A 21992-nucleotide genomic window follows, 5' to 3' on the forward strand; every position below is an offset into this window, starting at 1 on the left:
TCTTCTCTTCTCTTCTCTTCTCTTCTCTTCTCTTCTCTTCTCTTCTCTTCTCTTCTCTTCTCTTCTTTTCTTTTCTTTTCTTTTCTTTTCTTTTCTTGGCTTTTCAAGACATAGTTTCTCTGTGTAGCCCTAGCCATCCTAGAACTCACTCTGTAGACCAGGCTAGCCTTTCACTCAGTGAGATCCACCCGCCTCTGTCTCCTGAGTGCTGGGACTAAAGGCGTGCATCATCACTGCCTACCTGTCTTGTTTTTGAGGCAGAGTTATGTAGCCAGGGCTGACTACCAGTCCCCTGTTCTCCACAACCTGGTGCTGGGATAGCAGCTGTGTGTTACCATATCCACCTGTTCGGTACTGGCCATGGAAGCCAGGGCTGTGTGCTTGGGAGAGAACACTTGACCCAATAAAGCCCAGCTCAACCTCTCAAACTCCGCTGAGACCCAGTCACCCCTATACCAGCCATGGGCTCCATGGGTCCAGCTATGAGCCTCATGTCCCAAGCCCCAAACTTAAACTTGGCTGGGGTTTTGTTGTTTAATTTTGTTTTGTTTTAAAGATTTTTATTTATATCAGGGTGTAGTGCTGCACGCCTTTACTCCCAGCACTCGTGAGGCAGAGGCAGGAGGATTTCTGAGTTCGAGGCCAGCCTGGTCTACAGAGTGAGTTCCAGGACAGCCAGGCTACACAGAGAAACCCTGTCTCAAAAAAAAAAAAAGTGTTTGCACATGACCAACTTCACAATAGCCCCTCTCTGCCCAATCTGTGACTCTGTGATCCCATTTCACCGTGGACTCACCCATCCATCCATCCGTCCACTCACCCACTCATTTATGAGTCCACTCAAGCATCTATCCATCCCTACTCACCCCTCCCCTTGTGAGCACCTGTGCCTCAGACACGCCTCCAGGACTGCAGAGGTATCCGGGGAACCACCTCTATCCCAGGTGGCTCAGAGTCTGGTGAGATAGAATGAGACCCAGGTCTGGAGACTTGACCCCCACACAGGAGGAGACGACCCCTACATGGGGGGTCTCGATCTAAATGGAGAGGCTGCTGTTAGGGCAAGCTGCCTGGAGGAGATGGTCATTAGAGTCATTTAAGGGACCCAGGAGGTGTCTTTAAAGGCTGGGTGGACCCCAGCTAGACAGGGATGGGGGTCTGCAGCCTTGAGCGGAGCAGGACGTGGGGGATTTGTTCCTACTGGCAGGGTCTAGTGGGCTCTAAGAAGTCCAGGGCATCAGGGTCTAGAGTGAGGATGGAAGTATCAAGGTGGCACCATGTGTCCCTGTGAACTGAGCTGACACCTCCCTGCAGATCATAGCCTTGGATATGATGGGGGTCTCTGGAGGGTTCCGCCTGGCACAACTCAGCTCCCATGCCATGGGTTCATCATAAGCCTTCCCCTGTGCACACAGCTGGACCTCTGCAGGCAGCAGGTGACATGAGTGCAGTATTTGAGGCAGGGGCTTAGCTGGGGGGGGTGTCAAGTGAAGAGGAGGCCAGAGGACACCACCCAGGTGAGGCTTCAGGAATGCCCCTGCTTCAGTCCTGTCCATGGCTCCTTATGGCTGTAGACATTCTCTCCAAATAAACAAGAAGGCAGAAACATATTCCACCAATCGGTGTAGGAAATAGCCCTGGACGGGGGAGACGCTCAATGGTCACCGTCAGTCCAAAGAGCAGAGTTCACATCCCAGGCCCGGTGCCAAAGCTGGGTGGACATGGCTGCCCTCCTATAATTCCAGCCTGGAAGGGAATCCCAGAGCAAACAGACCAGAGATAGATGGGTGGAGAGGTGGAGACACAGCTCAGGGTTGAGTGTCTTGCTGCTCTTGCAGAGGACCTGAGTTCAGTTCCCAGCACCCATGTTGGTAAGCTCACAACTGCATATAGCCCCAACTTTAGGGGAATTAGATACCTCTGGCCCACTGTGGGTGTTGACAGACACATAAACACACACACACACAGCTCAATCCTGTTACCTAAAGAGGACCCTGGAATCCTCTGGCTTTGTCCTGTTTCACCTCCTCCTGCCTCAGTTGCCAGCAGAATAGCCCTTATGTGAAGCCCAGGCAGCCCACCCAGCTCATCAGGGATCCACCGTGGTGGGCAGACCCCGACTTGATCCCAGGTTCCCTCTCTACAGGTGTGGACACTGCCCACTGCCACCCCAACCCTGGCTCCAGTCAATGGGGCAGGTCCCTGACCTCAAGACAAGGTGGTTTGGGGTGTGTGGCCACTTGAGAGGGTGGTAACCAGCCCAGGTTACTCCTACCTGTGGGAAGCCCCGCCTTTCCCTCCAGGCACAGCTCAGCTCTGGCTCCCCGGTGTCCCTGAAGCTCTGTGAAGCTCTGCTCCGCTGGAAGGCTGGAAATCGGTGAGCCGGGGATCCCCTCAGGGCTCAAATTTCCCTTGGGAAGACAGAGTATGCAGTTCGCAAAACTCTGGGGTGTGAGGGTGCACTGTCGGGGAATCAGACTGAGTGAAGGTCTGGAAGGCTCGGGTATCCTGGGAGCTGCCCCTGGGGCAGAGTGGGAACAGCCAGGGCTGAGTAAACGGAGGAGAACAGGTGTCTCAGTTGGGGTGTACAGATATGGCTCAGTAGAGGATCGGGGATCCTGCCCACCCAAACTTTCCCCATCCCCGCGTCAGTTTTCCAATCTCTTCCCCTACAATAGATAATTACTAGGTGTCTCAGAGGCTTCCCAGTGGGTTCGGGGAAACCCGAGACCTTCCGGTCAATGGGGGACTGGATGTAGCGCGCCTTTAATCCCAGCACTCTGGAGGCAGAGGCAGGAAGATCTCTGAGTTTCAGGCCAGCCTGAGTGACAGAGTGAGTTCTTGTCTCGAGAGTAGAGGGCCAGTGTGTGTGTTTGAGAAGGGTCGGGGCATTCAAGGTTATGGTCACAGGATGTGACATTAAGGGGGTCCTATGTGCCCTCAGAAGGGGCTCTCGTGTGTATTTTTGGTTTGTTTGTTTGTTTGTTTGTTTTTTGATGTGTAATGGGACTGTACATGGACAGTGGCCGTTTGGGGTCAGTGGTTTACACTGTACCTGCTCAGAACTCACTAGTGGCACCCATGGGTGAGTCCTGATAAAGGCTGTGTTCTCTCTCCGGTCCCCAGTGGCTGGACACTCACCTCCATCTGTGCTCATGACTGACTCCAAGGAAGGGTGGCCGAGAGGACTTGGGCCAGGTGTTTGATAGGTGCTGGTCACCTCCTTGTGCTCTCCACGTGCCACAAGCCACCCCAGCTGGAGCCTGCCCTCCTGCCCCGTCCTGTGGCTCAGACTGGCTGTGTTGTGCATCTGTGGTCAGGGATAGCAGGGCACAGTCGTGTGGGTCTCTAGTGGCTGTGTGTCATGGCATGGTGGTGAAGTGTGATTGTGTCAAGGCTGGAGAGAGGCAGTGTTCCTGGTCTCCCTTAGTGTCCCCACTGAGCTGAGCACAGGATATACATGTCCTACATGTCCTAGTGTGGTGACGCAAGGAGGACACTCTTGTGTCTCCAGCCATAGCATGGAAATTTGCTGGGTGCTGGGGGTGGGGGCAGGGGGAGGGGCTAGTGTGCATTTTCCAATGACGGGAAGTACTTGGGGCTACTGGGTTTCATCTACGTCTGACCCACTTGTTCCTCTCAGGAGCCAGAGCAGGGGACTCTGGTGTCCATCACTATGATTCTGAGGCCAGGTAGGGCTGCTGTGACTGTTAGTGTAGGGGAGGAGGACAGAGAGAGAGAGAGAGAGAGAGAGAGAGAGAGAGAGAGAGAGACATATACATAGAGATACAGAGAGACATCAAGACAGATAGGGATAGATAGACATACAGACAGACAAAAATAGAGACAATAAGGCATAGAGAGATACAGAGACACATAGGGACAGGGAGACAGATAGAGCGGACATGGGGTGACAGTCATCGAGTCCCCGGTATGGTATGTTTAGGCCCCTCGTGAGCACATTCCCTGAGCTGTGAGCGTCTTCCATTTCTGAGTCTCTAGCTTTGACACAGCCTTCTCCCCCCGCCCCAAACCGTGTTTCTCAGCTGCCTGTGTCTCCCACGCCATCATTGGCTTCTCTTTCTTCCCAGCACATTGTAGTCCTGACAGGACTCCAGAGGTCACATCAATGGTTTTCTTCCAAACATCTCTTCCCTTGTAAGGCTAACAAAAAACGGCAGAGACAAAAAGAGAGATAGAAAAGGAGCGAGCTTACTGAGTTTCTTTTACACTTGCTGAGTGATTTACTTCATGATTGGGGCCAGGATGGGACTGGTGGGGGTGGAGGAGCTGAGGAGAAAGGATGGGGCAGAATGGGAGTACTGGTGGCCTGGCTTGTCACCCAGCCACTCAAGGAGCTCAGGGGGAGAGGAACTGGGTGTTCAAGGCCCACCTGGGCTAGTGTGAGTTTATCTCAAAGTAAAAATTTAAAACAGGGCACGAAGTGTGTGCAAAGAACCTGCCTAGAATCCCCCAATGAGGGACCTGGAGCATGAATTAGGCCAGACTTCCACAGCTGCCAGGCCCCACAGACTGCAACAGCGTTAGGACACTGGAGTGCTGGGGTGGCTGCCTGATGGCTCTCACTCCTAGCAGCATCTGATGTCTTAGTGACTAAGTTACTGCCTTCTATCTCGTCTCGGGCTACTTGCCTGGCACTTGCTCTACTCTATGCAGACCTGACACTGACAATGGTGAGGGTGGTGTGGAGCACAAGCTGGCCAGAAATATGGCTGGAAACATAAGTCATCGTGCGTGCTGAGTTCACGGGCACCACTCTGCTCACAGCCCTCCAGCTTCACGCATCCGAGGAAGCCCCGATTCACTCCTAAGCCCCGGTCACCGATACAGTTAGGTGAAGAAAAGTTCAAGCAGCTGTCCTGGCTCAGAGGTTCAGGCTGGAATGACTGGGATGATCTTGTCGATGAATAGCATGCCGCCTTGCTGTCCCTAGCTGAAGTGACAACTCAGACATGAGCCCAGGCTGGCCTCCTGTGGCTGGCTGAGGATGACCATTCATTTAGCCATAGCCTCTCTGACTTCCAAGTGCTGGGAAGACAGGTGTGTGCCATCCCATGGTTTGTGCGGTGCTGGGAATATCAATAGGGGGCTGGAGAGATGCTCTTCCAGAGGTCCTGAGTTCAATTCCCAGCAACCACATGGTGGCTCACAACCATCAGTAATGAGACCTGACAGCCTCTTCTGGTGTGTCTGAAGACAGTGATGGTGTATTCACATACACAAAATAAATAAGAATCTTTAAAAAAACAAAACAAAACCAAAAAAACTTAACTCTAATTAGCTGTGGTCTGGACCTCAGAGAGGAACCTTCTCGAAGCTTTTTGTGGCCATTTTTGGACTGTCGGAGAGCAGATTCCCTCAGCTCCTGATTTGTGGGTCAGTGTGTCTGGGATGTTCCCACATCTCTCTCAAGCAGCCGATACTTTAGCCCTTCTGGGGCTTTGTTAACCTGTGCCAGGGACACTCTGGCTCAAGGTTACCTCTGAAAGGTAATGGCGTCGTATTTCTTCATTTCTACCAATTGGCTATCTTCCTGCCCACTCTGTGTCTCATTTGCTGCCACCTCCGGTCCCCAGAAAGCAATGAGACTAAAAACCCATTCTAGGAATTGTTTTTGTCGCCTGAGATTATCAGCTTGGAGAATCTTCCAGAACCTTCTCTCTGGCCCTGATCTCTGAAGTCTAAATATCCACTTGTCAGAGAAGAACTGTCTCCAAGGGACCAGATACACAAAGTGACATTCTGGCCATAGGCAGGAGGGTGTTGGTGGCCCTCGGCTCTGTCAAATCCACTTACGTTATGTGTACATGTATGTCCGTAAGCATGTGTGCAGGTCAGGGGACAGCTCTGGATACTTGGCCATCTCCTGGGGATGGAGCCCTAGTTGTCAGGCAACATTTTTCTCCTGAGCTGTCTGTCTGACCCCAATATCTGCTTATGTTAAAGGCAAGGCCTCATTCTAACTAAGTCAGCCTGCACTTGACTGACAGTAATCCTCCTGCCTTTGTCTCCCAAGTGTTGAGATGACAGATGTGGCCACCATGTCTCTCTACCTTCAACTCTGTGTGTGTATAACATGTGTGTCCAGGCACTGGTACTCGTGTGTGGAGGCCGGGGGTTGACCTCAAGTGTTTTCTTCAGTTGCTCGACGCCTTATTTTGTTATAAAAAGTCGAGTATCTATTTTGGGGATGGGGAGGGTTGTGCCTGTGGAGGCCACAGCAGATGTTGGGCCTTGGAGTGTGGGAGTCACTGGCAGCCATAAGCTGCCTAACTTGGATGCACAAAAACTAAAGAAAGTTCTTTGCCAGAACAGCCATCGTGGGGGGTGGAGGAAAGGGGAGGGCTGGAGGGGTGGCTCAGCGGTTAGAGCACTGTCTGCTCTTCCAGAGGTCTTGAGTTCAATTCCAAGCAATACACACTTGGTTCATGACTGTCTGCAGTGGGATCTGATGCCCTCTTCTGGTAGGCAGGTGTACAGCAGACAGAGCACTCGCTTATGTTAAATAATACTTGACTCCTGTCTCCCACCCCTTTGACTTTGGTTTTTAAGACTGGGATCCCTCACCCTGGTGGGAGCTTGGCGCACACCTTTAATCCCAGCAGTCTGGAGGCAGAGGCAGGTGGATCCCTGAGTTTGAGGCCAGCCTGGTCTACAGATCGAGTTCTAAAGACAATCAAGGGCGTCGCAGAGAAACCCTGTCTCAACAACAAAAGCCACTTTATGCCAAGTGTGGTAGGTTACACCTTTGCTCACTGAAGTCCAGAGACTGAGGCAGGGGAAGCACAAACTCCAGACTGCTTTAGGCTACACACCTACTGTCTGCAAAATAAAGAAAGAAAGAACAAAAAATAAAAAAAACCTCCAAGTTGAACCAGACCCTTCTCTGCTCCATTCCCAGTGGGGGCGGGGCTGTTCCCTCTCAACCTCAGGGAGGCACCAAACCCCCAGCTTGCAGGCCTTGGCTCTGGGCCCCTCCTCCCTCCTCCAAGCTGGCAGTGCAGCTTCATTCTGCTGCCTCATTCTGGGGATGTCTTGGTGAAAGAGAGACCCTGAGGGACCAGGGTGGCTCCCTCCTCAGAGTCATCAGCCCAGGGCCATGAGATGACATAATCTTAGACTCTGGGGACTCGGGCACAGTCAGATTCAGAGGTCATGGTAGTCCCCTTGCCCCCAGATGCCTGCAAAATACTATTCAAGGGCCCACAGGGGGAGAGGCTGGCCCAGGCTTCTGACTTCTAGGTTCAGAGAGAGGTGGGGGGCAGGGGGGAGGTTTCCTGGCTCCCTCTGTGCCAGGCCTCCCTTCTTCTGGGACGCCATTTCCAGGCCCTCTGAGAAGCCCCAGCCAACATTGGCCAGAGCAGCCCTGTGTCTGTCGGGGCTTCACTGAGAGCCTGAGGCCCAGGGTCACCTTGGGTGGGTGGCTGCTCTGGCTCTCAGTACTCTGACTCCCTTACTTGGCCATCAATAGCGCTCCTGGCACTGCGCGCACAGGGTTTTTCTGGATGGAAACAAGCTAGGTGTGTCCCACAGTGACTGCAGGCTGCATGGCTCCTGGACCTCAGGTCACCTGTACCACCTCTGGTGTTCAGCTTCTGGTGCCTGGGAGTCTGGCCCTGGCCCGCTCCCTCCCTCTCTCCCTTCCCTCCTTCCCTCCCTTCTTTTCTCCCTTCCTTCCTTTCTAAAATTGCTTTGGGGCTGGTGAGATGGCTCAGTGGGTAAGAGCACCCGACTGCTCTTCCGAAGGTCCAGAGTTCAAATCCCAGCAACCACATGGTGGCTCACAACCATCCGTAACGAGATCTGGCGCCCTCTTCTGGAGTGTCTGAAGACAGCTACAGTGTACTTACATATAATAAATGAATGAATCTTTAAAAAAAAAATTGCTTTGTATTTTGGGATAGGGTCTCATGTAGCCCAGGCTAGCTTCAAACTTAATTTCTAGCTGAGGATGACTTAGATTCCAATCCTCCTGCCTCCGACTCTGAAGCGCTAGGATTAAGGATGTGTGGCTCCATGTCTGGCTTTGACATTTTTATTTTCTTTGACTCTATATTTATTTACTTGTGTGTATTTATGGGGAAGTGTCCCACTGAGGCTATGTGGTCAGAGGCCAACTTACAGAAGCTGTATCTCCTGCCATTTAGGTATCAGGGATCAAACTTAGGCCACCAGGCTCCCTCACCCGCTGAGCCTTTCTAGGCTTGGTTTTAATTTTTCAATTTATTTTTTTTTAATTTTAAGCTTTATTTATTTTTTATGTGTATGAGTGTTTTGCCTGCACACATGCCTGTGTGCCATGTGTGTGTCTGATGCCCAAGGAGGGCATCAGATCCCTTGGAACTGGAGTCACAGGTCGTTGTTGGTGCCAGGAACTGAACCAGGGCAGCTGCAAGAGCAGCCAGTGTTCTAACTGCTGAGCCGTCTCTGCAGTCCATCCCTAATAACACCTGTTTTGTTTGTTTGTTTTGTGACTGAGTTTCTCTGTCATCCAGAAGACCAGGCCGGCCCCAAACTCAGAGATCTGCCTGCCTCTGTGGTGTGGGCCACCACCTCCCAGCTCTATAACAACCCTTAAATATGGTGTCCGTGCACATTGTTCAGTGGCGTTTTGCTCGCTGCTCTGTGAGGATCCCTTGTTCCTTGCAGCAGCTGTAGGCTCAGAACTCAGCTGGTGTTCCCCATCAAGCAGAGAAAGCCACCATTTTATACTCGTAGCTGCTGGGTGGCTCCTTCAGTGCCCGACCTGCTCACTCAGTGTTTCCTGGGGAGATGTGTGCAGCCACCACCTCACTGAAGACAGGGCACCAACCTCAGACCACAGAACTGATCCATCCCATAGACTGAGCTCAGGCAACCTGTGAGTGCACTGGGGTGACTTACTGAGTGTGGGTGACTTAGAGGCAGTTTGGGATTTCCTGATGCCTGGCTTAGTCCCCTCTCCCTACCATTATGAATCATGGGAGTTCCAGGAAGTCTGTGAGTCTCAGGGAGCCTTCCCTCAGGAGGAAATGCCTCCATTGAGAGGACACTGCTGGACAGCCCCTGTGTCACCAATGCACAGAAGTGCTCAGGTGACCTATTGCTGAACATATGCCATGTTTACCCCCAAGAAACCCTACTTACAGACCAAGTGTCAGGGTAGACTTGGTCTCCCAAAGCCAGGATCCTGGTCCCCTGTTGAGGATCAGAGCTGGCCAGGAAGTAGTCTGTGTCCCATGCCCCGCATCGACCTCCTCCCCAATTTTGGCTACAGTGTTTCACTTGGCAGTCCAGCCTTGCCTGGAACTCACAGAAATCCCCCTGCCTCAGCTTCCTGGATGCTGGGATGACAGGTGTGTGCTACCATGTTTGGTTCTGGTGAAGCAGTTCTTGGTAGCCTGGTCTCCCCAGCTCAGGTCTGCCGAGATTCACAGAGTTACATCAGCCCCTTTCGGGGCTCTGTGTCTGCGGGCGGGGCAGCTCTGCAGTAATTACTATGGGAAGGGCTGAATGGCATGGCGTGCTTAACACTCACTAAGAGTAAGTCCTTAGGGAAGGGATGAGCACGGGGTGTGTGTGTGTGTGTGTGTGTGAGCACAGTATGCGTGTGTGCTCGTGTGTGCATGCCTGTGCACGCACACACATGTGCATGTGTGTATGTGTTATGCACACACATATCCACATGTGTGCATGTATGTGTGTATGTGCACGTATATGTATGTGTGTGCATGTGTGTATGCATATGTGTGTATGAATGTGTGTGAGTGTGTTTGCATGTGTGTGGTCACCTGTGTGTGCATCTGTGTGTACATCTGTGTGTATGTGGACTGTCACTGAGGTCTCCCCTGCAGTCCGAGGCCGAGAGCTCACTGGTCAGAGCTGGAGCATGGCTCCTGTCTCTCACTTCAGTGATGATTTGGGGATATGGTTGCTTCTCCCCCAGAAGCTCTGTAGCTTAAGCGATGTCATAGTGGGGCCACTGACCTGTCCCCTCTGCTGTGCATGGCGGCCACAAGGGTCTGAGTGGCCATTTCAGGCAGAGCAAGTCTCCTTAAGGATGGGACACTTTGGCTTGGCCTCAGCCTTGGGATACCAGGATTAGCAAAAGGTGCACTTGGGTCCACATGGGTGTCAGGGAATGCGGGGTGCATGCCCGTCACCCCTGAACTCTGGAAGTGGAGTTAGTAGATCAGGAGTCCAGGACCAAGTTTGGCTGAATGTCAGACAAACCCTTTGTCCATTTTTAATTTTTTTTTCTCTTGCAGGTGTCTAGCTGGAGCTTACCTTTGCCGAGCCATGGAGCCCACTGCACCAGACTTACAACTTGTGCCAGAGGTGACAAAGGATGTCTCTGTACCTGCTCCAGACCCTGGCCCTTGTCGAACGGCTGTCATCACAGTGGTGGGCATCAGCATGGCCATCGTGACCCTGGGAGTCCTTTCAGGTAAGTGGCAGGAGGAAGGCCTGGGTCCTCAGGGTAGGGACCATGCAAAAGGACATCCCAAGTGTCAAAGGGCTGACCTTCCAGCCAGAGCCAGCAGTGGCAAGGACAGGCTCTGAGGTCCAGGAATATGCTGGGTATGCAGGAAGTGTCTGCAGCAACAAGAAGGAGCGGGTGGGCGGCACTGTGGTCCAATGGGGAGGGAACAGATACGTCAGTTTTGACAGCTTAAGGCAGCAGGTGGGTCCTGCCTTCCAGGTAAGGCAGGACTACAGGGGTGTGGCTTAGGAGGGGCTGGGCTCATGCCTGTTAGTATGGTGATACCGTGATAATGGGTACAAACTGGGGAACTTGTGTGGAAAAAATTTAATTGGCCAGGCAGTTGTGGCATACACCCTTTGATCTCTGTGAGTTTGAGGCCGACCTGGTCTACAGAGAGAGTCTAGGACAGCCAGAGCTGCACAGAGATACCCTGTATTGATAAAAGATAACAGAATACATTGGTAACTGCCCTACAGTCCCCAACTGTACTAATATGTATTAAGCTTTTCTGGACCGGCTAGGTTACTGCAGTCTGACATGGCTGAATGCTGCCTCCTAGTGGCTGTGCCTGTCACATGCGGTAGCATTCTCATCTCCCTTCGTGCTACCCCTCTTTGAGGGCTTCCTGTCAGTCCAAGCAGCACACAAACCTTTGCGATCATTTTTGAGGGATTTTCCTGGTTTTTTGAGAAAGAGAAGGGTCTGACATAGCTCGTGCTGGCCTCAAACTCTCACTGCTGAGGATGACTTTGAATTCATGATCTCTGTCTCATTCTCCGAAGTGCTGGGACTAGAGATGTGCACCACCACGCCATCACCCAGGGCCAATGCCTGCGGGGAGTGCTCTACCCACTGAGCGACACAGCCCATTGGGATGATCCCTCTACCCATGAATCCACAAATCCATCCCGACGGATGGCTAAGACTCAGCACCCACACGCTATCCGTTTGCTTCTGTTGTGTTTTTGTTGTTGTTGTTTGTTTTTGTTTTTTTGAGTCAGTTTCTCTGTGTAGTTCTGGCTGTCCTGAAACTTGCTCTGTAGATCAGGCTAGCCTCGAACTCAGAGATCTGTGTACCTCTGCCCCCTAGGGGCTGGGATTAAAGGCTTGTACTACCACTGTCTGTGGCAGATTTTGTTTTTAAATTTTATTTCTGGGGCTGAAGAGATGGCTCAGAGGTTAAGAGCACTGCACTTTCAGAGGTCTTGAGTTCAATCCCTAGCCCCGACATGATAGCTCACAACCTTCTATAATGCAGGAAAAATGCTGTATTCATAATACATAAATAAATCTTTTTTTTAAAAATTATTTCTGTGTATGAGCTTTTTACTTGCATGTATGCCTGTGCGGCACATGCATGCAGTACCCACGGCCGCCGGCAGAGGGTGCAAGGCACACTGGGCCTGCTATTATAAGCGGTTGTGAGCTATTGGTGCCGGAACCAAGTCAGGCTCCAAATGCCTGAGCTGTCTCTCCACCCACTAATTTATTTGCTAAGGGTAAGAGGCTCGTGTTGGTCTTGTTGTTGTTGTTGTTTGTTTTGTGGTTTTTTTGAGACAGGGTTTCTCTGTGTAGCCCTGGCTGTCCTGGAACTCACTCTGTAGACCAGGCTGGCCTCGAACTCAGAAATCCGCCTGCCTCTGCCTCCCAAGTGCTGGGATTAAAGGTGTGCGCCACCACTGCCCGGCCGTGTTGGTCTTAAATACCCTGACGCCACAGTGTCCGTGTGGCAGCCTCCTGAGTGGAGGAAACTGAAGAGTCAGAAACTCCCTTTAGGAGAAATGGTGGCACAGGCAGGGCCAGCTGGGGAGGGACGGTTGTAAAGTCCAAGTCACCACAGCCTACAGAGCAAAACCCTGCTTCAAAAGAATGAAAAGAAGAGAGGCTGGGAGATGGCTCAGCCCCCACACAGGGGCTACCTTGCCAGACACCAGGGTCTCCATCCCCACACCAGAAAAAGCCAGGTGCAGTAACGGGTGCTTGTCATCTTAGAGTCAAGGATGCAGGGGCTCCTCAGGTTCCTTGGCTGGTCATCCTAGTGGAATTGGTGAGCCTCTGTGTTCAATGAGAGACCCTGGCTCAAACACATGATGGAGAGAGAAGGGAGAGGGGGCAGGGTGGGGTGGGGAGTCGGATTTGATGACCTGACGTTCACATGTGTCACAAACTGTCAAAGAAGGCATGCCAGCCTGGAATGTGGCCTCTGGATAAATTGTACAAAGGTTCTGGTGTCTGCCGGCTTACTCTGTCCTCTGCAGGAGTCACTGCCCCATCCTAGGAAAGAGGTTGGGACACTGTAAGACCTCCTGAGGGACTGTGACCTATGATGTCACAGGAAGTCAAGGAAGCTGACTTTAGGGACAGTCCATGTCACTTTATACTGTCTCTGGGAGTCCTCAGGATGGCCTTCAGCAGAGGCTCAATGCTGGTCCACCTGGGGAGTCAGGTCCTGTGTGTATGGAGGCTGGGCAGGTGCAGGAGGCACTGAGCCCCAAGCCCACAGTGGGGCTGTCTCACCAGGCACCCATCTTGTCCGCAGCCTTCTTCTCCGCACAGGGCGCCCACGTGGAGCACATGGCAGAGCTACACGGGGTCCGTTTCACCAGCTCTTTGCAGCAGGAGAACTCTGACTTCTACCGCCTACTCACGCATGCTCTGCAGACACTGGCGAGTACAGCTGGGGCCTGGAGGCGGGGTCTGCTTGATAGACTCTGGGGGAGGGGAGGTCGGTCTGTGGGGTGAACTGGAGACGCTGTGCTCTGCATCCACCTACTAAACAGACGTGATATTTTTATCATGGAGTCTATTCTGTGTTGGTTTCTTACTGAGCACAATGTCCCAAGGTTCCTGCATGCTGGGCACATGTCAGAGACCCCACCTGTTCACAGCTGCATGCTAGTTCAGTGTTGGAATGGATCATGTGTTGTGTATCATTCTTTTATCCACCCACCCATCCATCCATCCACCACCCACCCACCCTTCCATCTACCCACCCACCCATCCATCCATCCACCCACCCACCCATCCATCTCCCCATCCATCCATCCACCCACCCATCCATCTAGCCATCTACCAATCTGCTTGCCACATTCTTCTTCATACATCCCACCAGCCACTCAGCTGCTCCTACCTCTCAGTAGCTCTGACTAGTGCAGCTGTTAATGTGCCTGAAACTGTTTGAGATGTTGCTTTAAGTCTCTGTGGTTGGGCTAGAGAGATGGCTCAGCAGTTAAGAACACTGGCTGTTCTTCCAGTGTTCCTGAGTTCAAATCCTAGCAACCACATGGTGGCTCACAACCATCTATAGGGGGATCTGATGCCCTCTTCAGGAAGCAGATGTATATGCAGCAGAGCACTCATACGTTAAATAAATAATATTAAGTATATATATATATATATAAAAGTCTCTGTGGTTATAGCTTGGAAGCAGCATATATTCTTATATTCTTTTCCACAGCTGAGTAATATTCCATTCTTATATTCCTTTCCACTGCTCAGTTCCATTTCGTTACATGCCTCGATTGCGCAGTGTTTGTTAATTTATTGACAGAAGAGTGTTTCACGTGACCAACTTCACAATGCCCTCCCTGCCTGATCTCTGGCTGTGGTCCTGTTTGTTTTGCTGTGGTTATAGCATCGTTGCTCTCATTTCTTTTTTTTTTTTTAATTTATTTATTTTTCATTATATGTAAGTACACTGTAGCTATCTTCAGACACTCCAGAAGACAGAGTCAGATCTCGTTATGGATGGTTGTGAGCCACCATGTGGTTGCTGGGATTTGAACTTCGGACCTTCAGAAGAGCAGTCGGGTGCTCTTACCCACTGAGCCATCTCACCAGCCCGTTGCTCTCATTTCTGTTGCAGTTTGTGAGTAGTTTCCAGAAAACAGAGTTAGAGTCAAGCTGCGCAGGCTGCACCGTGCTTAGTTACAGGTGAGCTGGGGCCTCTGTGAGGGCATAGCAGCCTTGGTAGACATTGTGGAGATACCAGAAGCGTATAGATAATTCCAGAACCTTCCAGGAGTATCTAGAAGATTCCCAGCTGTGAGCTTGCCCTCCACCCTCAAGACCCTCCCCTCTTGCATGCAGGGATGGCAATTCCACTGTGATTGTACATTTCCGGCTACACTTTCTGCTCCGAGCCCTCCAGCCCCTGAGCCTGAAGCAGGAAGCAGACATCTTGCAGAAAGGAATCCAGGAAAGGCTGCAGGAACAAGGTCTTTCCCTGGCTGCCTATGGCACCATCGTGTCAGTCGAGCTGACAGGTAGGTGGGTGGCTGCCAGGTCTGGGAGATGAAGGGTTGTTGGGAGCGGTGGGTAGCTCAGATTGCATAGAGCTTCAAAATTTAAAAGCTCTTCACCTCTGATGGCAGGAGGGAGATACAGGCTCACACGCCCTCTGCTGTGGGGTACATGTCTTATTCATACATTCATGGACTATTTTGTCCATGGTTCCAGACATCCTGGGTTCACTGTGGTCCCAAAGACAAATCAGAAAATACCAGAACTAAAGAAGTCACACATTCTAGGTTGGACCTGTTCTGCAGAGTGTGATATAATTCAAGGGGCTTGGGGCTAGAGAGGGCTCCGGGTGGTTAGATCTCCGACTGCTCTCGGAGATATCCTGGGCTCCATTCCCAACACCCACATCGCTGCCCGCAGTCTCTGTTGCTCCACTTCCAGGGGATCCTATGCCCTCTTGGATACGCACACACATGCAAAACACCCCCATACATAAATTAATTTTAAAATATCTAGCTGGGTAGTGGTGGCACACACCTTTAATCCCATTACTCAGGAGACAGAGGCAGGGAGATCTCTGTGAATGCAAGGCCAGCCTGGTCTACAGAGTGAGTCCTAGTACAGCAGGCTGATCAGAGAAACTGTCTCAAAAATATTAATTAATTAATTAATTCTGCCTAAGCCATCTGAGTCTGCCCTGCTGAGGCTGTGAGCCACTCCTGTGTGTAACTTCTCACGGATCACTGTTTCAGTCCACCTGCTATAAAATTCCTCGGTGGCAGGCGTGTTCCTGCTTTGACAGTGGCTGCCAGCCTCAGGTGGCTCTTAAGCGCTCTCACCAGCCAAGTTGAAGACAGGGCTCAAGTGTTGGTGGCTCTGCCATGGCCTGCAGCAGATGTCCTGAAGAGCCAGCACTCAACGCAGTTGACTTTGTAGGGAGAGGGAGGAGAGAGGGAGGCCTCCTCATGCTGCCCAGGCTGACCTCAGGTTCACAATCCCCCTGCCTCAGCCTCAGCGACAGGCATGACCCACCACTCGTCTCTCACTTGGCTTTGTCTCACTTCTGCTTCAGGAAGGTGTGAAGGTCCGGTGACTGAGAGGGACTTAAAGTCAGGTAGGACTGGCCTGGGCCCCAGCTCAGCTTCCTGGAATGCCCTCAGCTCATCTCTGGCAAGCATAGGTGCAGCTACTGTGGTCCTCTGGCCTCCCTGGGACAATAACACAGGAGTCGTGGGTGCCGCAGCAGGATGTGCTAATGGGTAGTTTATCCAAGTCAGGGTCTCACTATGTAGCCTAGGCTGGCCTCAAACTCAGAGCTCTGCCTCCCGAGTGCTGGGGTTAAAGGTGTGCGCTTCCATTCCCAGTCACTGCTTATTTTTATGTTTTTCTCTGTCACTCCTCTGTTACTGTGACAAGACACCTGACTCAAGGAACTAAGGGAGGGAGGGTTTACCTTGGCCACAGTTCTGATGTCCATCTCATCGGGGAGGGTGTGGCAGCAGGAGGCAGGGTCCTCAGTCAGGAAGCAGAGAGAGGTGACCACTGGAGCTCCGATGTCCTCTCAGCTGAGTAGAGGCTTGTCTTCATACTGTTTCCAGATCCCATCAAGTAGGCCATTAAGATCAGCCATCGCAGAAGGTGACGTGGATTCTATTGTAAAAACAAAACCTTTAATCCCAGCAACTGGGAGGTGGGCACAAGTGGAAGTCTGTGAAGTCAAGGCCAGCCTAGTCTGTAAAGTGAGTTTCAGACCATCCAAGTCTACCCAGAGAGACCCTGGCTCTCACACACATACACACTCACACAGTCACTCACGTCTCACACACGTCCGTGTTGTTTAGCCCCATCTTTGTCTCCAGAGAGAAGCAAAGAGCTCGCAGACATTCTTACACTGTGCGGTTACCTAAAGGGCCACCATAGGTCGCTGCCTCTGCAAGGAAGAGACCCCGGGCCCTCAGCTTGGTTCTCTGTTCCCAGGCTACTGCCCTGGGAATGTCTTCGCCTGTCAGAATGGTCAGTGCGTGAGCAAAGAGAACCCGGAGTGTGATGACAGAGTGGACTGCTCCGACGAGTCTGACGAGACTCAGTGCGGTCAGTGTTTGTGTGGCCTGGGCGCTCAGTGCACTTGGCTCACAAGCTGGGAGGCGGAAAGGGAGGAGGTGTGTGAGGCTGCCGGGTGGGTGGGGGAAAGCCGAGGGGGTTACTCCTCAGAGAAAGCAGGGGTGGGAGCCTAGAGCTCGATGTTGCCAGGAACAGGATTGCTCAGATCAAAACGTGAAGAAAAGCCGGGCAATGGTAGCACATGCCTTTAATTCCAGCACTTGGGAGGCAGGGGCAGGCGGATTTCTGAGTTCGAGGCCAGCCTGATCTACAGAATGAGTTCCAGGACAGCCAGGGCTACACAGAGAAACCCTGTCTCAAAAAACTACCAAAAAAAAAAAAAGTGAAGAAAATACCGTGGTATTTTATCACATATTGTGATAATCAATGTTTCTAGTATTCTCAGCCTGCACAGAGAGGCAGCTCGGGGGGGGGGGGGCGTTGCGGGGGAGGGGTTCTGCTTTGTGCTACTTAGGAGGAAGCCCTGTATTTTAGCTCCTAGTCCCTTGTGAGAAGGTAGGACAGGAACTCAGGCCAAGGATGGAGGTAGGCTGGGCTCGCTCCCTCCCAGTCTCACTACAGCCCAGGATCTCCAGTCTAGGGGTTGACACCACCCACGGTGGGCTTGGCCCTCCATTAGGAATCTTTACTAATCAAGAAAGTGCCACCCAGGGCTTAGTGGGGTGGGAGTGTCAGGCAAGTGCTCAGGAGCTGAGGCAGGAAAATCATGAGTTCCAGTCCAGCTTGGGTTGGAATAAGAATCTGTTTTAAACAAATAAACAAATAGGTCACCCGATTTTCGGGCTCCGGCACCTGGCCTGAACCTTTTTCTGACACTGACTAATATGTGTGATCTTGGATGTCTGATCCCTGAGGCTGAGTGGGGCTTCAGGAAGGTTGGGCAAGCCCCAAATAACAAGTGGGGGAATGCCTTGAACCTGGGGCCAAAAGATAAGTGACGACTGCTCCTGGGTCACGGTCCTGGCTGGAGATCCTGTGTCTTGCAGACTGCGGCTGGCAGCCTGCCTGGAGGTCAGCTGGCAGGATCGTGGGAGGCGTGGAGGCGGCTCCCGGGGAGTTCCCCTGGCAGGTCAGTCTTCGAGAGAATCACGAACACTTCTGTGGCGCCACCATCATCGGTGCCAGGTGGCTGGTGTCTGCTGCCCACTGCTTCAACGAGTGAGTCCCACCTGGCCGTGGCTGCCAGTCCTGCTGCTCGGCACAACCCACCTGTGTTTCCCTGTACCCCCTCCTTCCTTTTTCCAAAGTCCACTCTTTATTCTCTCCCTCCCCCCCCCTTTTTGGTTTATTTAATTACATCTATGAATGTTTTGCTTGCGTGTCTGTTGGTGCACCATATGCATGCCTGACTCCTATAGAGAACGGAAGTGGGCTTTGAGTCCCCTGGAACTGGAGATGTTGTGACCCATATTGTATGTGGATGCTGAGACTCAAACCTGGGTCTCTCTCTCTCTCTCTCTCTCTCTCTCTCTCTCTGGTTTTTCGAGACAGGGTTCCTCTGTGTAGCCCTGGCTGTCCTGGAACTCACTCTGTAGAACAGGCTGGCCTCGAACTCAGAGATCCACCTGTCTCTGCTTCCCAAGTGCTGGGATTAAAGGCGTGCGCCACCACTGCCCAGCCCTGCTCAGCTTTTATTTAGCATCTGTATGTGCCACAATGTATATGCATTTGTGTGTGTGTGTGTGTGTGTGTGTGTGTGTGTGTGTGTATGTGTGTGTGCAGGACAACTTGCAGATTTCTCCTTCCACCATGTGTGTCCCCGGAATTGAACTCAGACAGGCCGGCTTGGCCACAAGAGTCTGCTCGCATCCTTTACTGTTTTAAGTTATGGATTCGTCGGGGCTCTTCGTTAAGTCGCATCCCCTCGGGCCTCCCCAGATTCCAGGACCCTGCGCAGTGGGCCGCCCAGGCGGGCAGTGTGCACCTGAGCGGGTCAGAGGCCAGCGCTGTGCGCACACGCGTGCTCCGCATCGCCAAGCATCCCGCCTATGATGCGGACACGGCGGACTTCGACGTGGCGGTGCTGGAGCTGGCGCGCCCGCTGCCCTTCGGACGCTACGTGCAGCCTGTCTGCCTCCCCGCGGCCACGCACGTCTTCCCGCCGGGCAAGAAGTGCCTGATCTCCGGCTGGGGTTACCTGAAAGAGGACTTCCGTAAGCCTGCCGCGTGCATCCTCCCACTCCTGAGACCTTCTAGCCCCAGGGCAATGCTGCCTCCTCCCTCCGAGCTCATAATCTGGGGGTCTGAGGCAGGGGATAAGATCAGGGACCTTGGGAATACATGTTCTCCAAAACTAAAAACAGGGCTAGGGGCGTGGTCATAATGGAGCCCCGGCCTAGAATCCCCAGGTAAGGGGCTGGGGGGACATGGCCAGGGTGGAGTTTTTAGCTAACAAGTGGGTTCCATACCTCCGGTAAAGAACAAAGAAGAAATTCTGTAAAGCTGAAGGTGGTGGTATACAACTAAAATCCCCAAATTTAAGACCAGAGGATCAGGAGGATCAGAAGTCCAAGGTCATCTTTAGCTATAACGTGAGTTCGAGGTCAGCCTGGGCTATAAGAGACCCTGTCTCAGAAAACAATAAAAGCCTATAATCATAAGGCAGTGGGTGGCGAAAGTGTCTCATTTGGAGCTGAGCTGCTGGGCTGAAGAGTGAGTTCACCCTCCCGGCAAGTCGGGGTTGGGGCCTGAACTGTGACAAGAGAAGCTGATCCAGTCTAGCATGTGTGGGGAGAAGAGATGAGGGGTGAAGGCTTGCCACCTGTTAGTGCCTAAGTAGATGTGGATGTTGGGGTGAGGTCAGGTGGACCCAGCATCCTGAGAACCAGAAGGAGATAGTTTTCAGTCTCCTGGCTCAAAGTGGCTGCTGGGGGTCCAGCGCTCTCACCTGCTTTTCTCTGTTGCCCTGTGGGCAGTGGTGAAGCCAGAGGTCCTTCAGAAAGCCACGGTGGAATTGCTGGACCAGAGCCTGTGTTCCAGCCTGTACGGCCACTCGCTCACCGACAGGATGGTGTGTGCCGGCTACCTGGACGGGAAGGTAGACTCCTGCCAGGTGAGCTGCCAAGGTGAAACAGTTACCCTCTGTCCCCTCCCTCCGGAGAACAAGCAAGTGCAAGCTAGGTGGAACCAACCAGCACTCGGGAGGTGGAAGTCAGGAGTTCAAGGTGTGAGGCCCCATCTCAAAAGGAAAACAAGCCAAAAGTATCAGTATGAGCTCGTTGTAGTTGACTGCATTTTATAAACGAAGCCACCGCATAGTTTTATTGGTTTTTCCAGACAGAGTTTCTCTGTGTAACCCTGGCTGCCCTAGACTGTATTTCTCAGTAAACCGGATTGGCCTTGAACTCACAGAGATCTTCTTGCCTCTGCCTCCCGAGTGCTGGGGCAGGAGGGGTGGCTCAGGGGTTAAGAGTTTTGGGGGATCCGATGCCTTCTGGTCTCTGAGGGCACCCGGTGCAAAAGTAGTACACTGACAATAAACACAGACTAAATATTCATCACATAAATATCTAAATAAATAATTACACAAAGGTATGCAGCTCCTGGCACGAGTGCTAATGACATCACATTTGCTATCCTCGCTCTCCCCTGTGCTACTACCCAGGAGCCCTTGTAGCAACCTCCATCTGCCTCTGTCCACAGCCACGTGGACAGAGGATTCAGCCCCGGCCCTGGGTTGTCTCCGCCTCGGAGAGACCTTGCTCCCAAGCTGAGAGAGTGCCTTTGTTTTCCAGGGTGACTCCGGGGGACCCCTGGTCTGCGAGGAGCCTTCAGGAAGGTTCTTCCTGGCTGGTATCGTGAGCTGGGGAATCGGCTGCGCAGAAGCGCGGCGCCCAGGGGTCTACACCCGGGTCACCAGGCTGCGGGATTGGATCTTGGAGGTGACCAGCGCTGCTGACGTGTCTGTGGTCGCCACCGCGGCTCCAGCGCCCGCCACCCCCAGCACTCCCTGGCCTACCAGCCCTGAGAGCTGGGCGCCCAACACCTCTGCCAAACCCACCGCTGCCCCCAGCCCTGTGCCACTGCACCCCAGCACTGCGGCCAAGCCACAAGGTATTGTGGATTTTGGGCAGGTGTCCCCTCCCGGGCCGGTCAGATTAGACCTGCCTCTCCTCAGCACTAAGGAGACTAATGATCAATTACTGAGGTCTGTCACGAAGCACTCGGTGGAAAAGAGAATGTTAATAGATCTTCATCCACATCTGTCTCATTGGCTCCTGAGGGAGTCAGCAAGCACTCTATTGACTATTAATGTCTGCCATGCAACACTGGCTGAAGAGGGGCATCTAATTGAAATCCTGACATGCTCAGTGTGGGGTTGGTAATCAATTGTCAATGTCTGTCAGGAAAGACCTAGAGGAATTGGTGATTGACTATATGTTTGGGGGAGGGGGATATTGGGCTCTTTGTAGCCCTAATGGTGGTCCTTTAACTCTTTGTGTAGACCAGGCTGACCTCGAACTCACAGACATCTGCCTGTTTTTGCCTGGGGTTAAAGGCGTGTGCCACCAGGCCTGGCTGTGATTAACTGTTGCTGTCTGCCTTAACACTGTGGGACACTAACAGCTGATTACTGATTTCGTCTGGTGGGGGGAGATGGAGGGAGAGGGCAAATGCCCAAGGACAACTTGCAGGAATTGGTTTTCTCCTTCCACCACTGGCTTTCAGGGAATTAAACTCAGCTTATCCGGTTTGATGGTTAGTGCCTCTACCTGGATGTCTGTAAGTGGAGGATTGGTGATTGATTGCCAGTGTCTGCCTGCCTTGACTCCTCATTGAAAAATTGGTGATTGATTATTGGTGTCTGCCATGAAAGAGCATGGTGGGAGATCAGCAGGTTTATTATTGGCATCTGTCTTGACATTTAGTGGGAAATTGGTAACTGCTTATTGATATCTGCCATGAAGCAATCAACAGGGGATTAGCAATTTATTACTGATGTCTGACATGAGCACACACATCTGTTTCAGGTTGGTCATTCTCCAGGTCTTTGGGAGGACATTTTTTATTATGTTTTAAAATATTTATTTATTTGTTTGTTTTTGGTTTTTGTTTTCGAGACAGGGTTTCTCTGTGTAGCCCTGGCTGTCCTGGAACTCACTCTGTAGACCAGGCTGGCCTCAAACTCAGAAATCCACCTGCC

General features: G+C 52.2%; 1 protein-coding gene across 2 annotated transcripts in view; it reads left to right on the plus strand.

Moving 5' to 3' along the window:
* Positions 1–10208: 10208 nt before the first annotated feature.
* Tmprss9 (transmembrane serine protease 9) overlaps positions 10209–21992 on the plus strand; it is a 20085-nt gene continuing 8301 nt past the window's right edge. The window contains exons 1-10 of one of the 2 annotated variants that reach the window (XM_021174319.1): positions 10209–10447; positions 13026–13153; positions 14352–14419; positions 14576–14751; positions 15801–15842; positions 16706–16819; positions 17836–18007; positions 18728–19002; positions 19765–19901; positions 20584–20902. In XM_021174319.1, the coding sequence (XP_021029978.1) occupies positions 10300–10447; positions 13026–13153; positions 14352–14419; positions 14576–14751; positions 15801–15842; positions 16706–16819; positions 17836–18007; positions 18728–19002; positions 19765–19901; positions 20584–20902 (1579 nt within the window). In that variant the 5' untranslated portion in view covers positions 10209–10299. The remainder of the gene's footprint in view (positions 10448–13025; positions 13154–14351; positions 14420–14575; positions 14752–15800; positions 15843–16705; positions 16820–17835; positions 18008–18727; positions 19003–19764; positions 19902–20583; positions 20903–21992) is intronic. The other variant, XM_021174320.1, reaches the window with a different exon arrangement.

The sequence above is a fragment of the Mus caroli genome, chromosome 10 (assembly GCF_900094665.2).
Source record: "Mus caroli chromosome 10, CAROLI_EIJ_v1.1, whole genome shotgun sequence".
Classification (NCBI taxonomy): domain Eukaryota; kingdom Metazoa; phylum Chordata; class Mammalia; order Rodentia; family Muridae; genus Mus; species Mus caroli.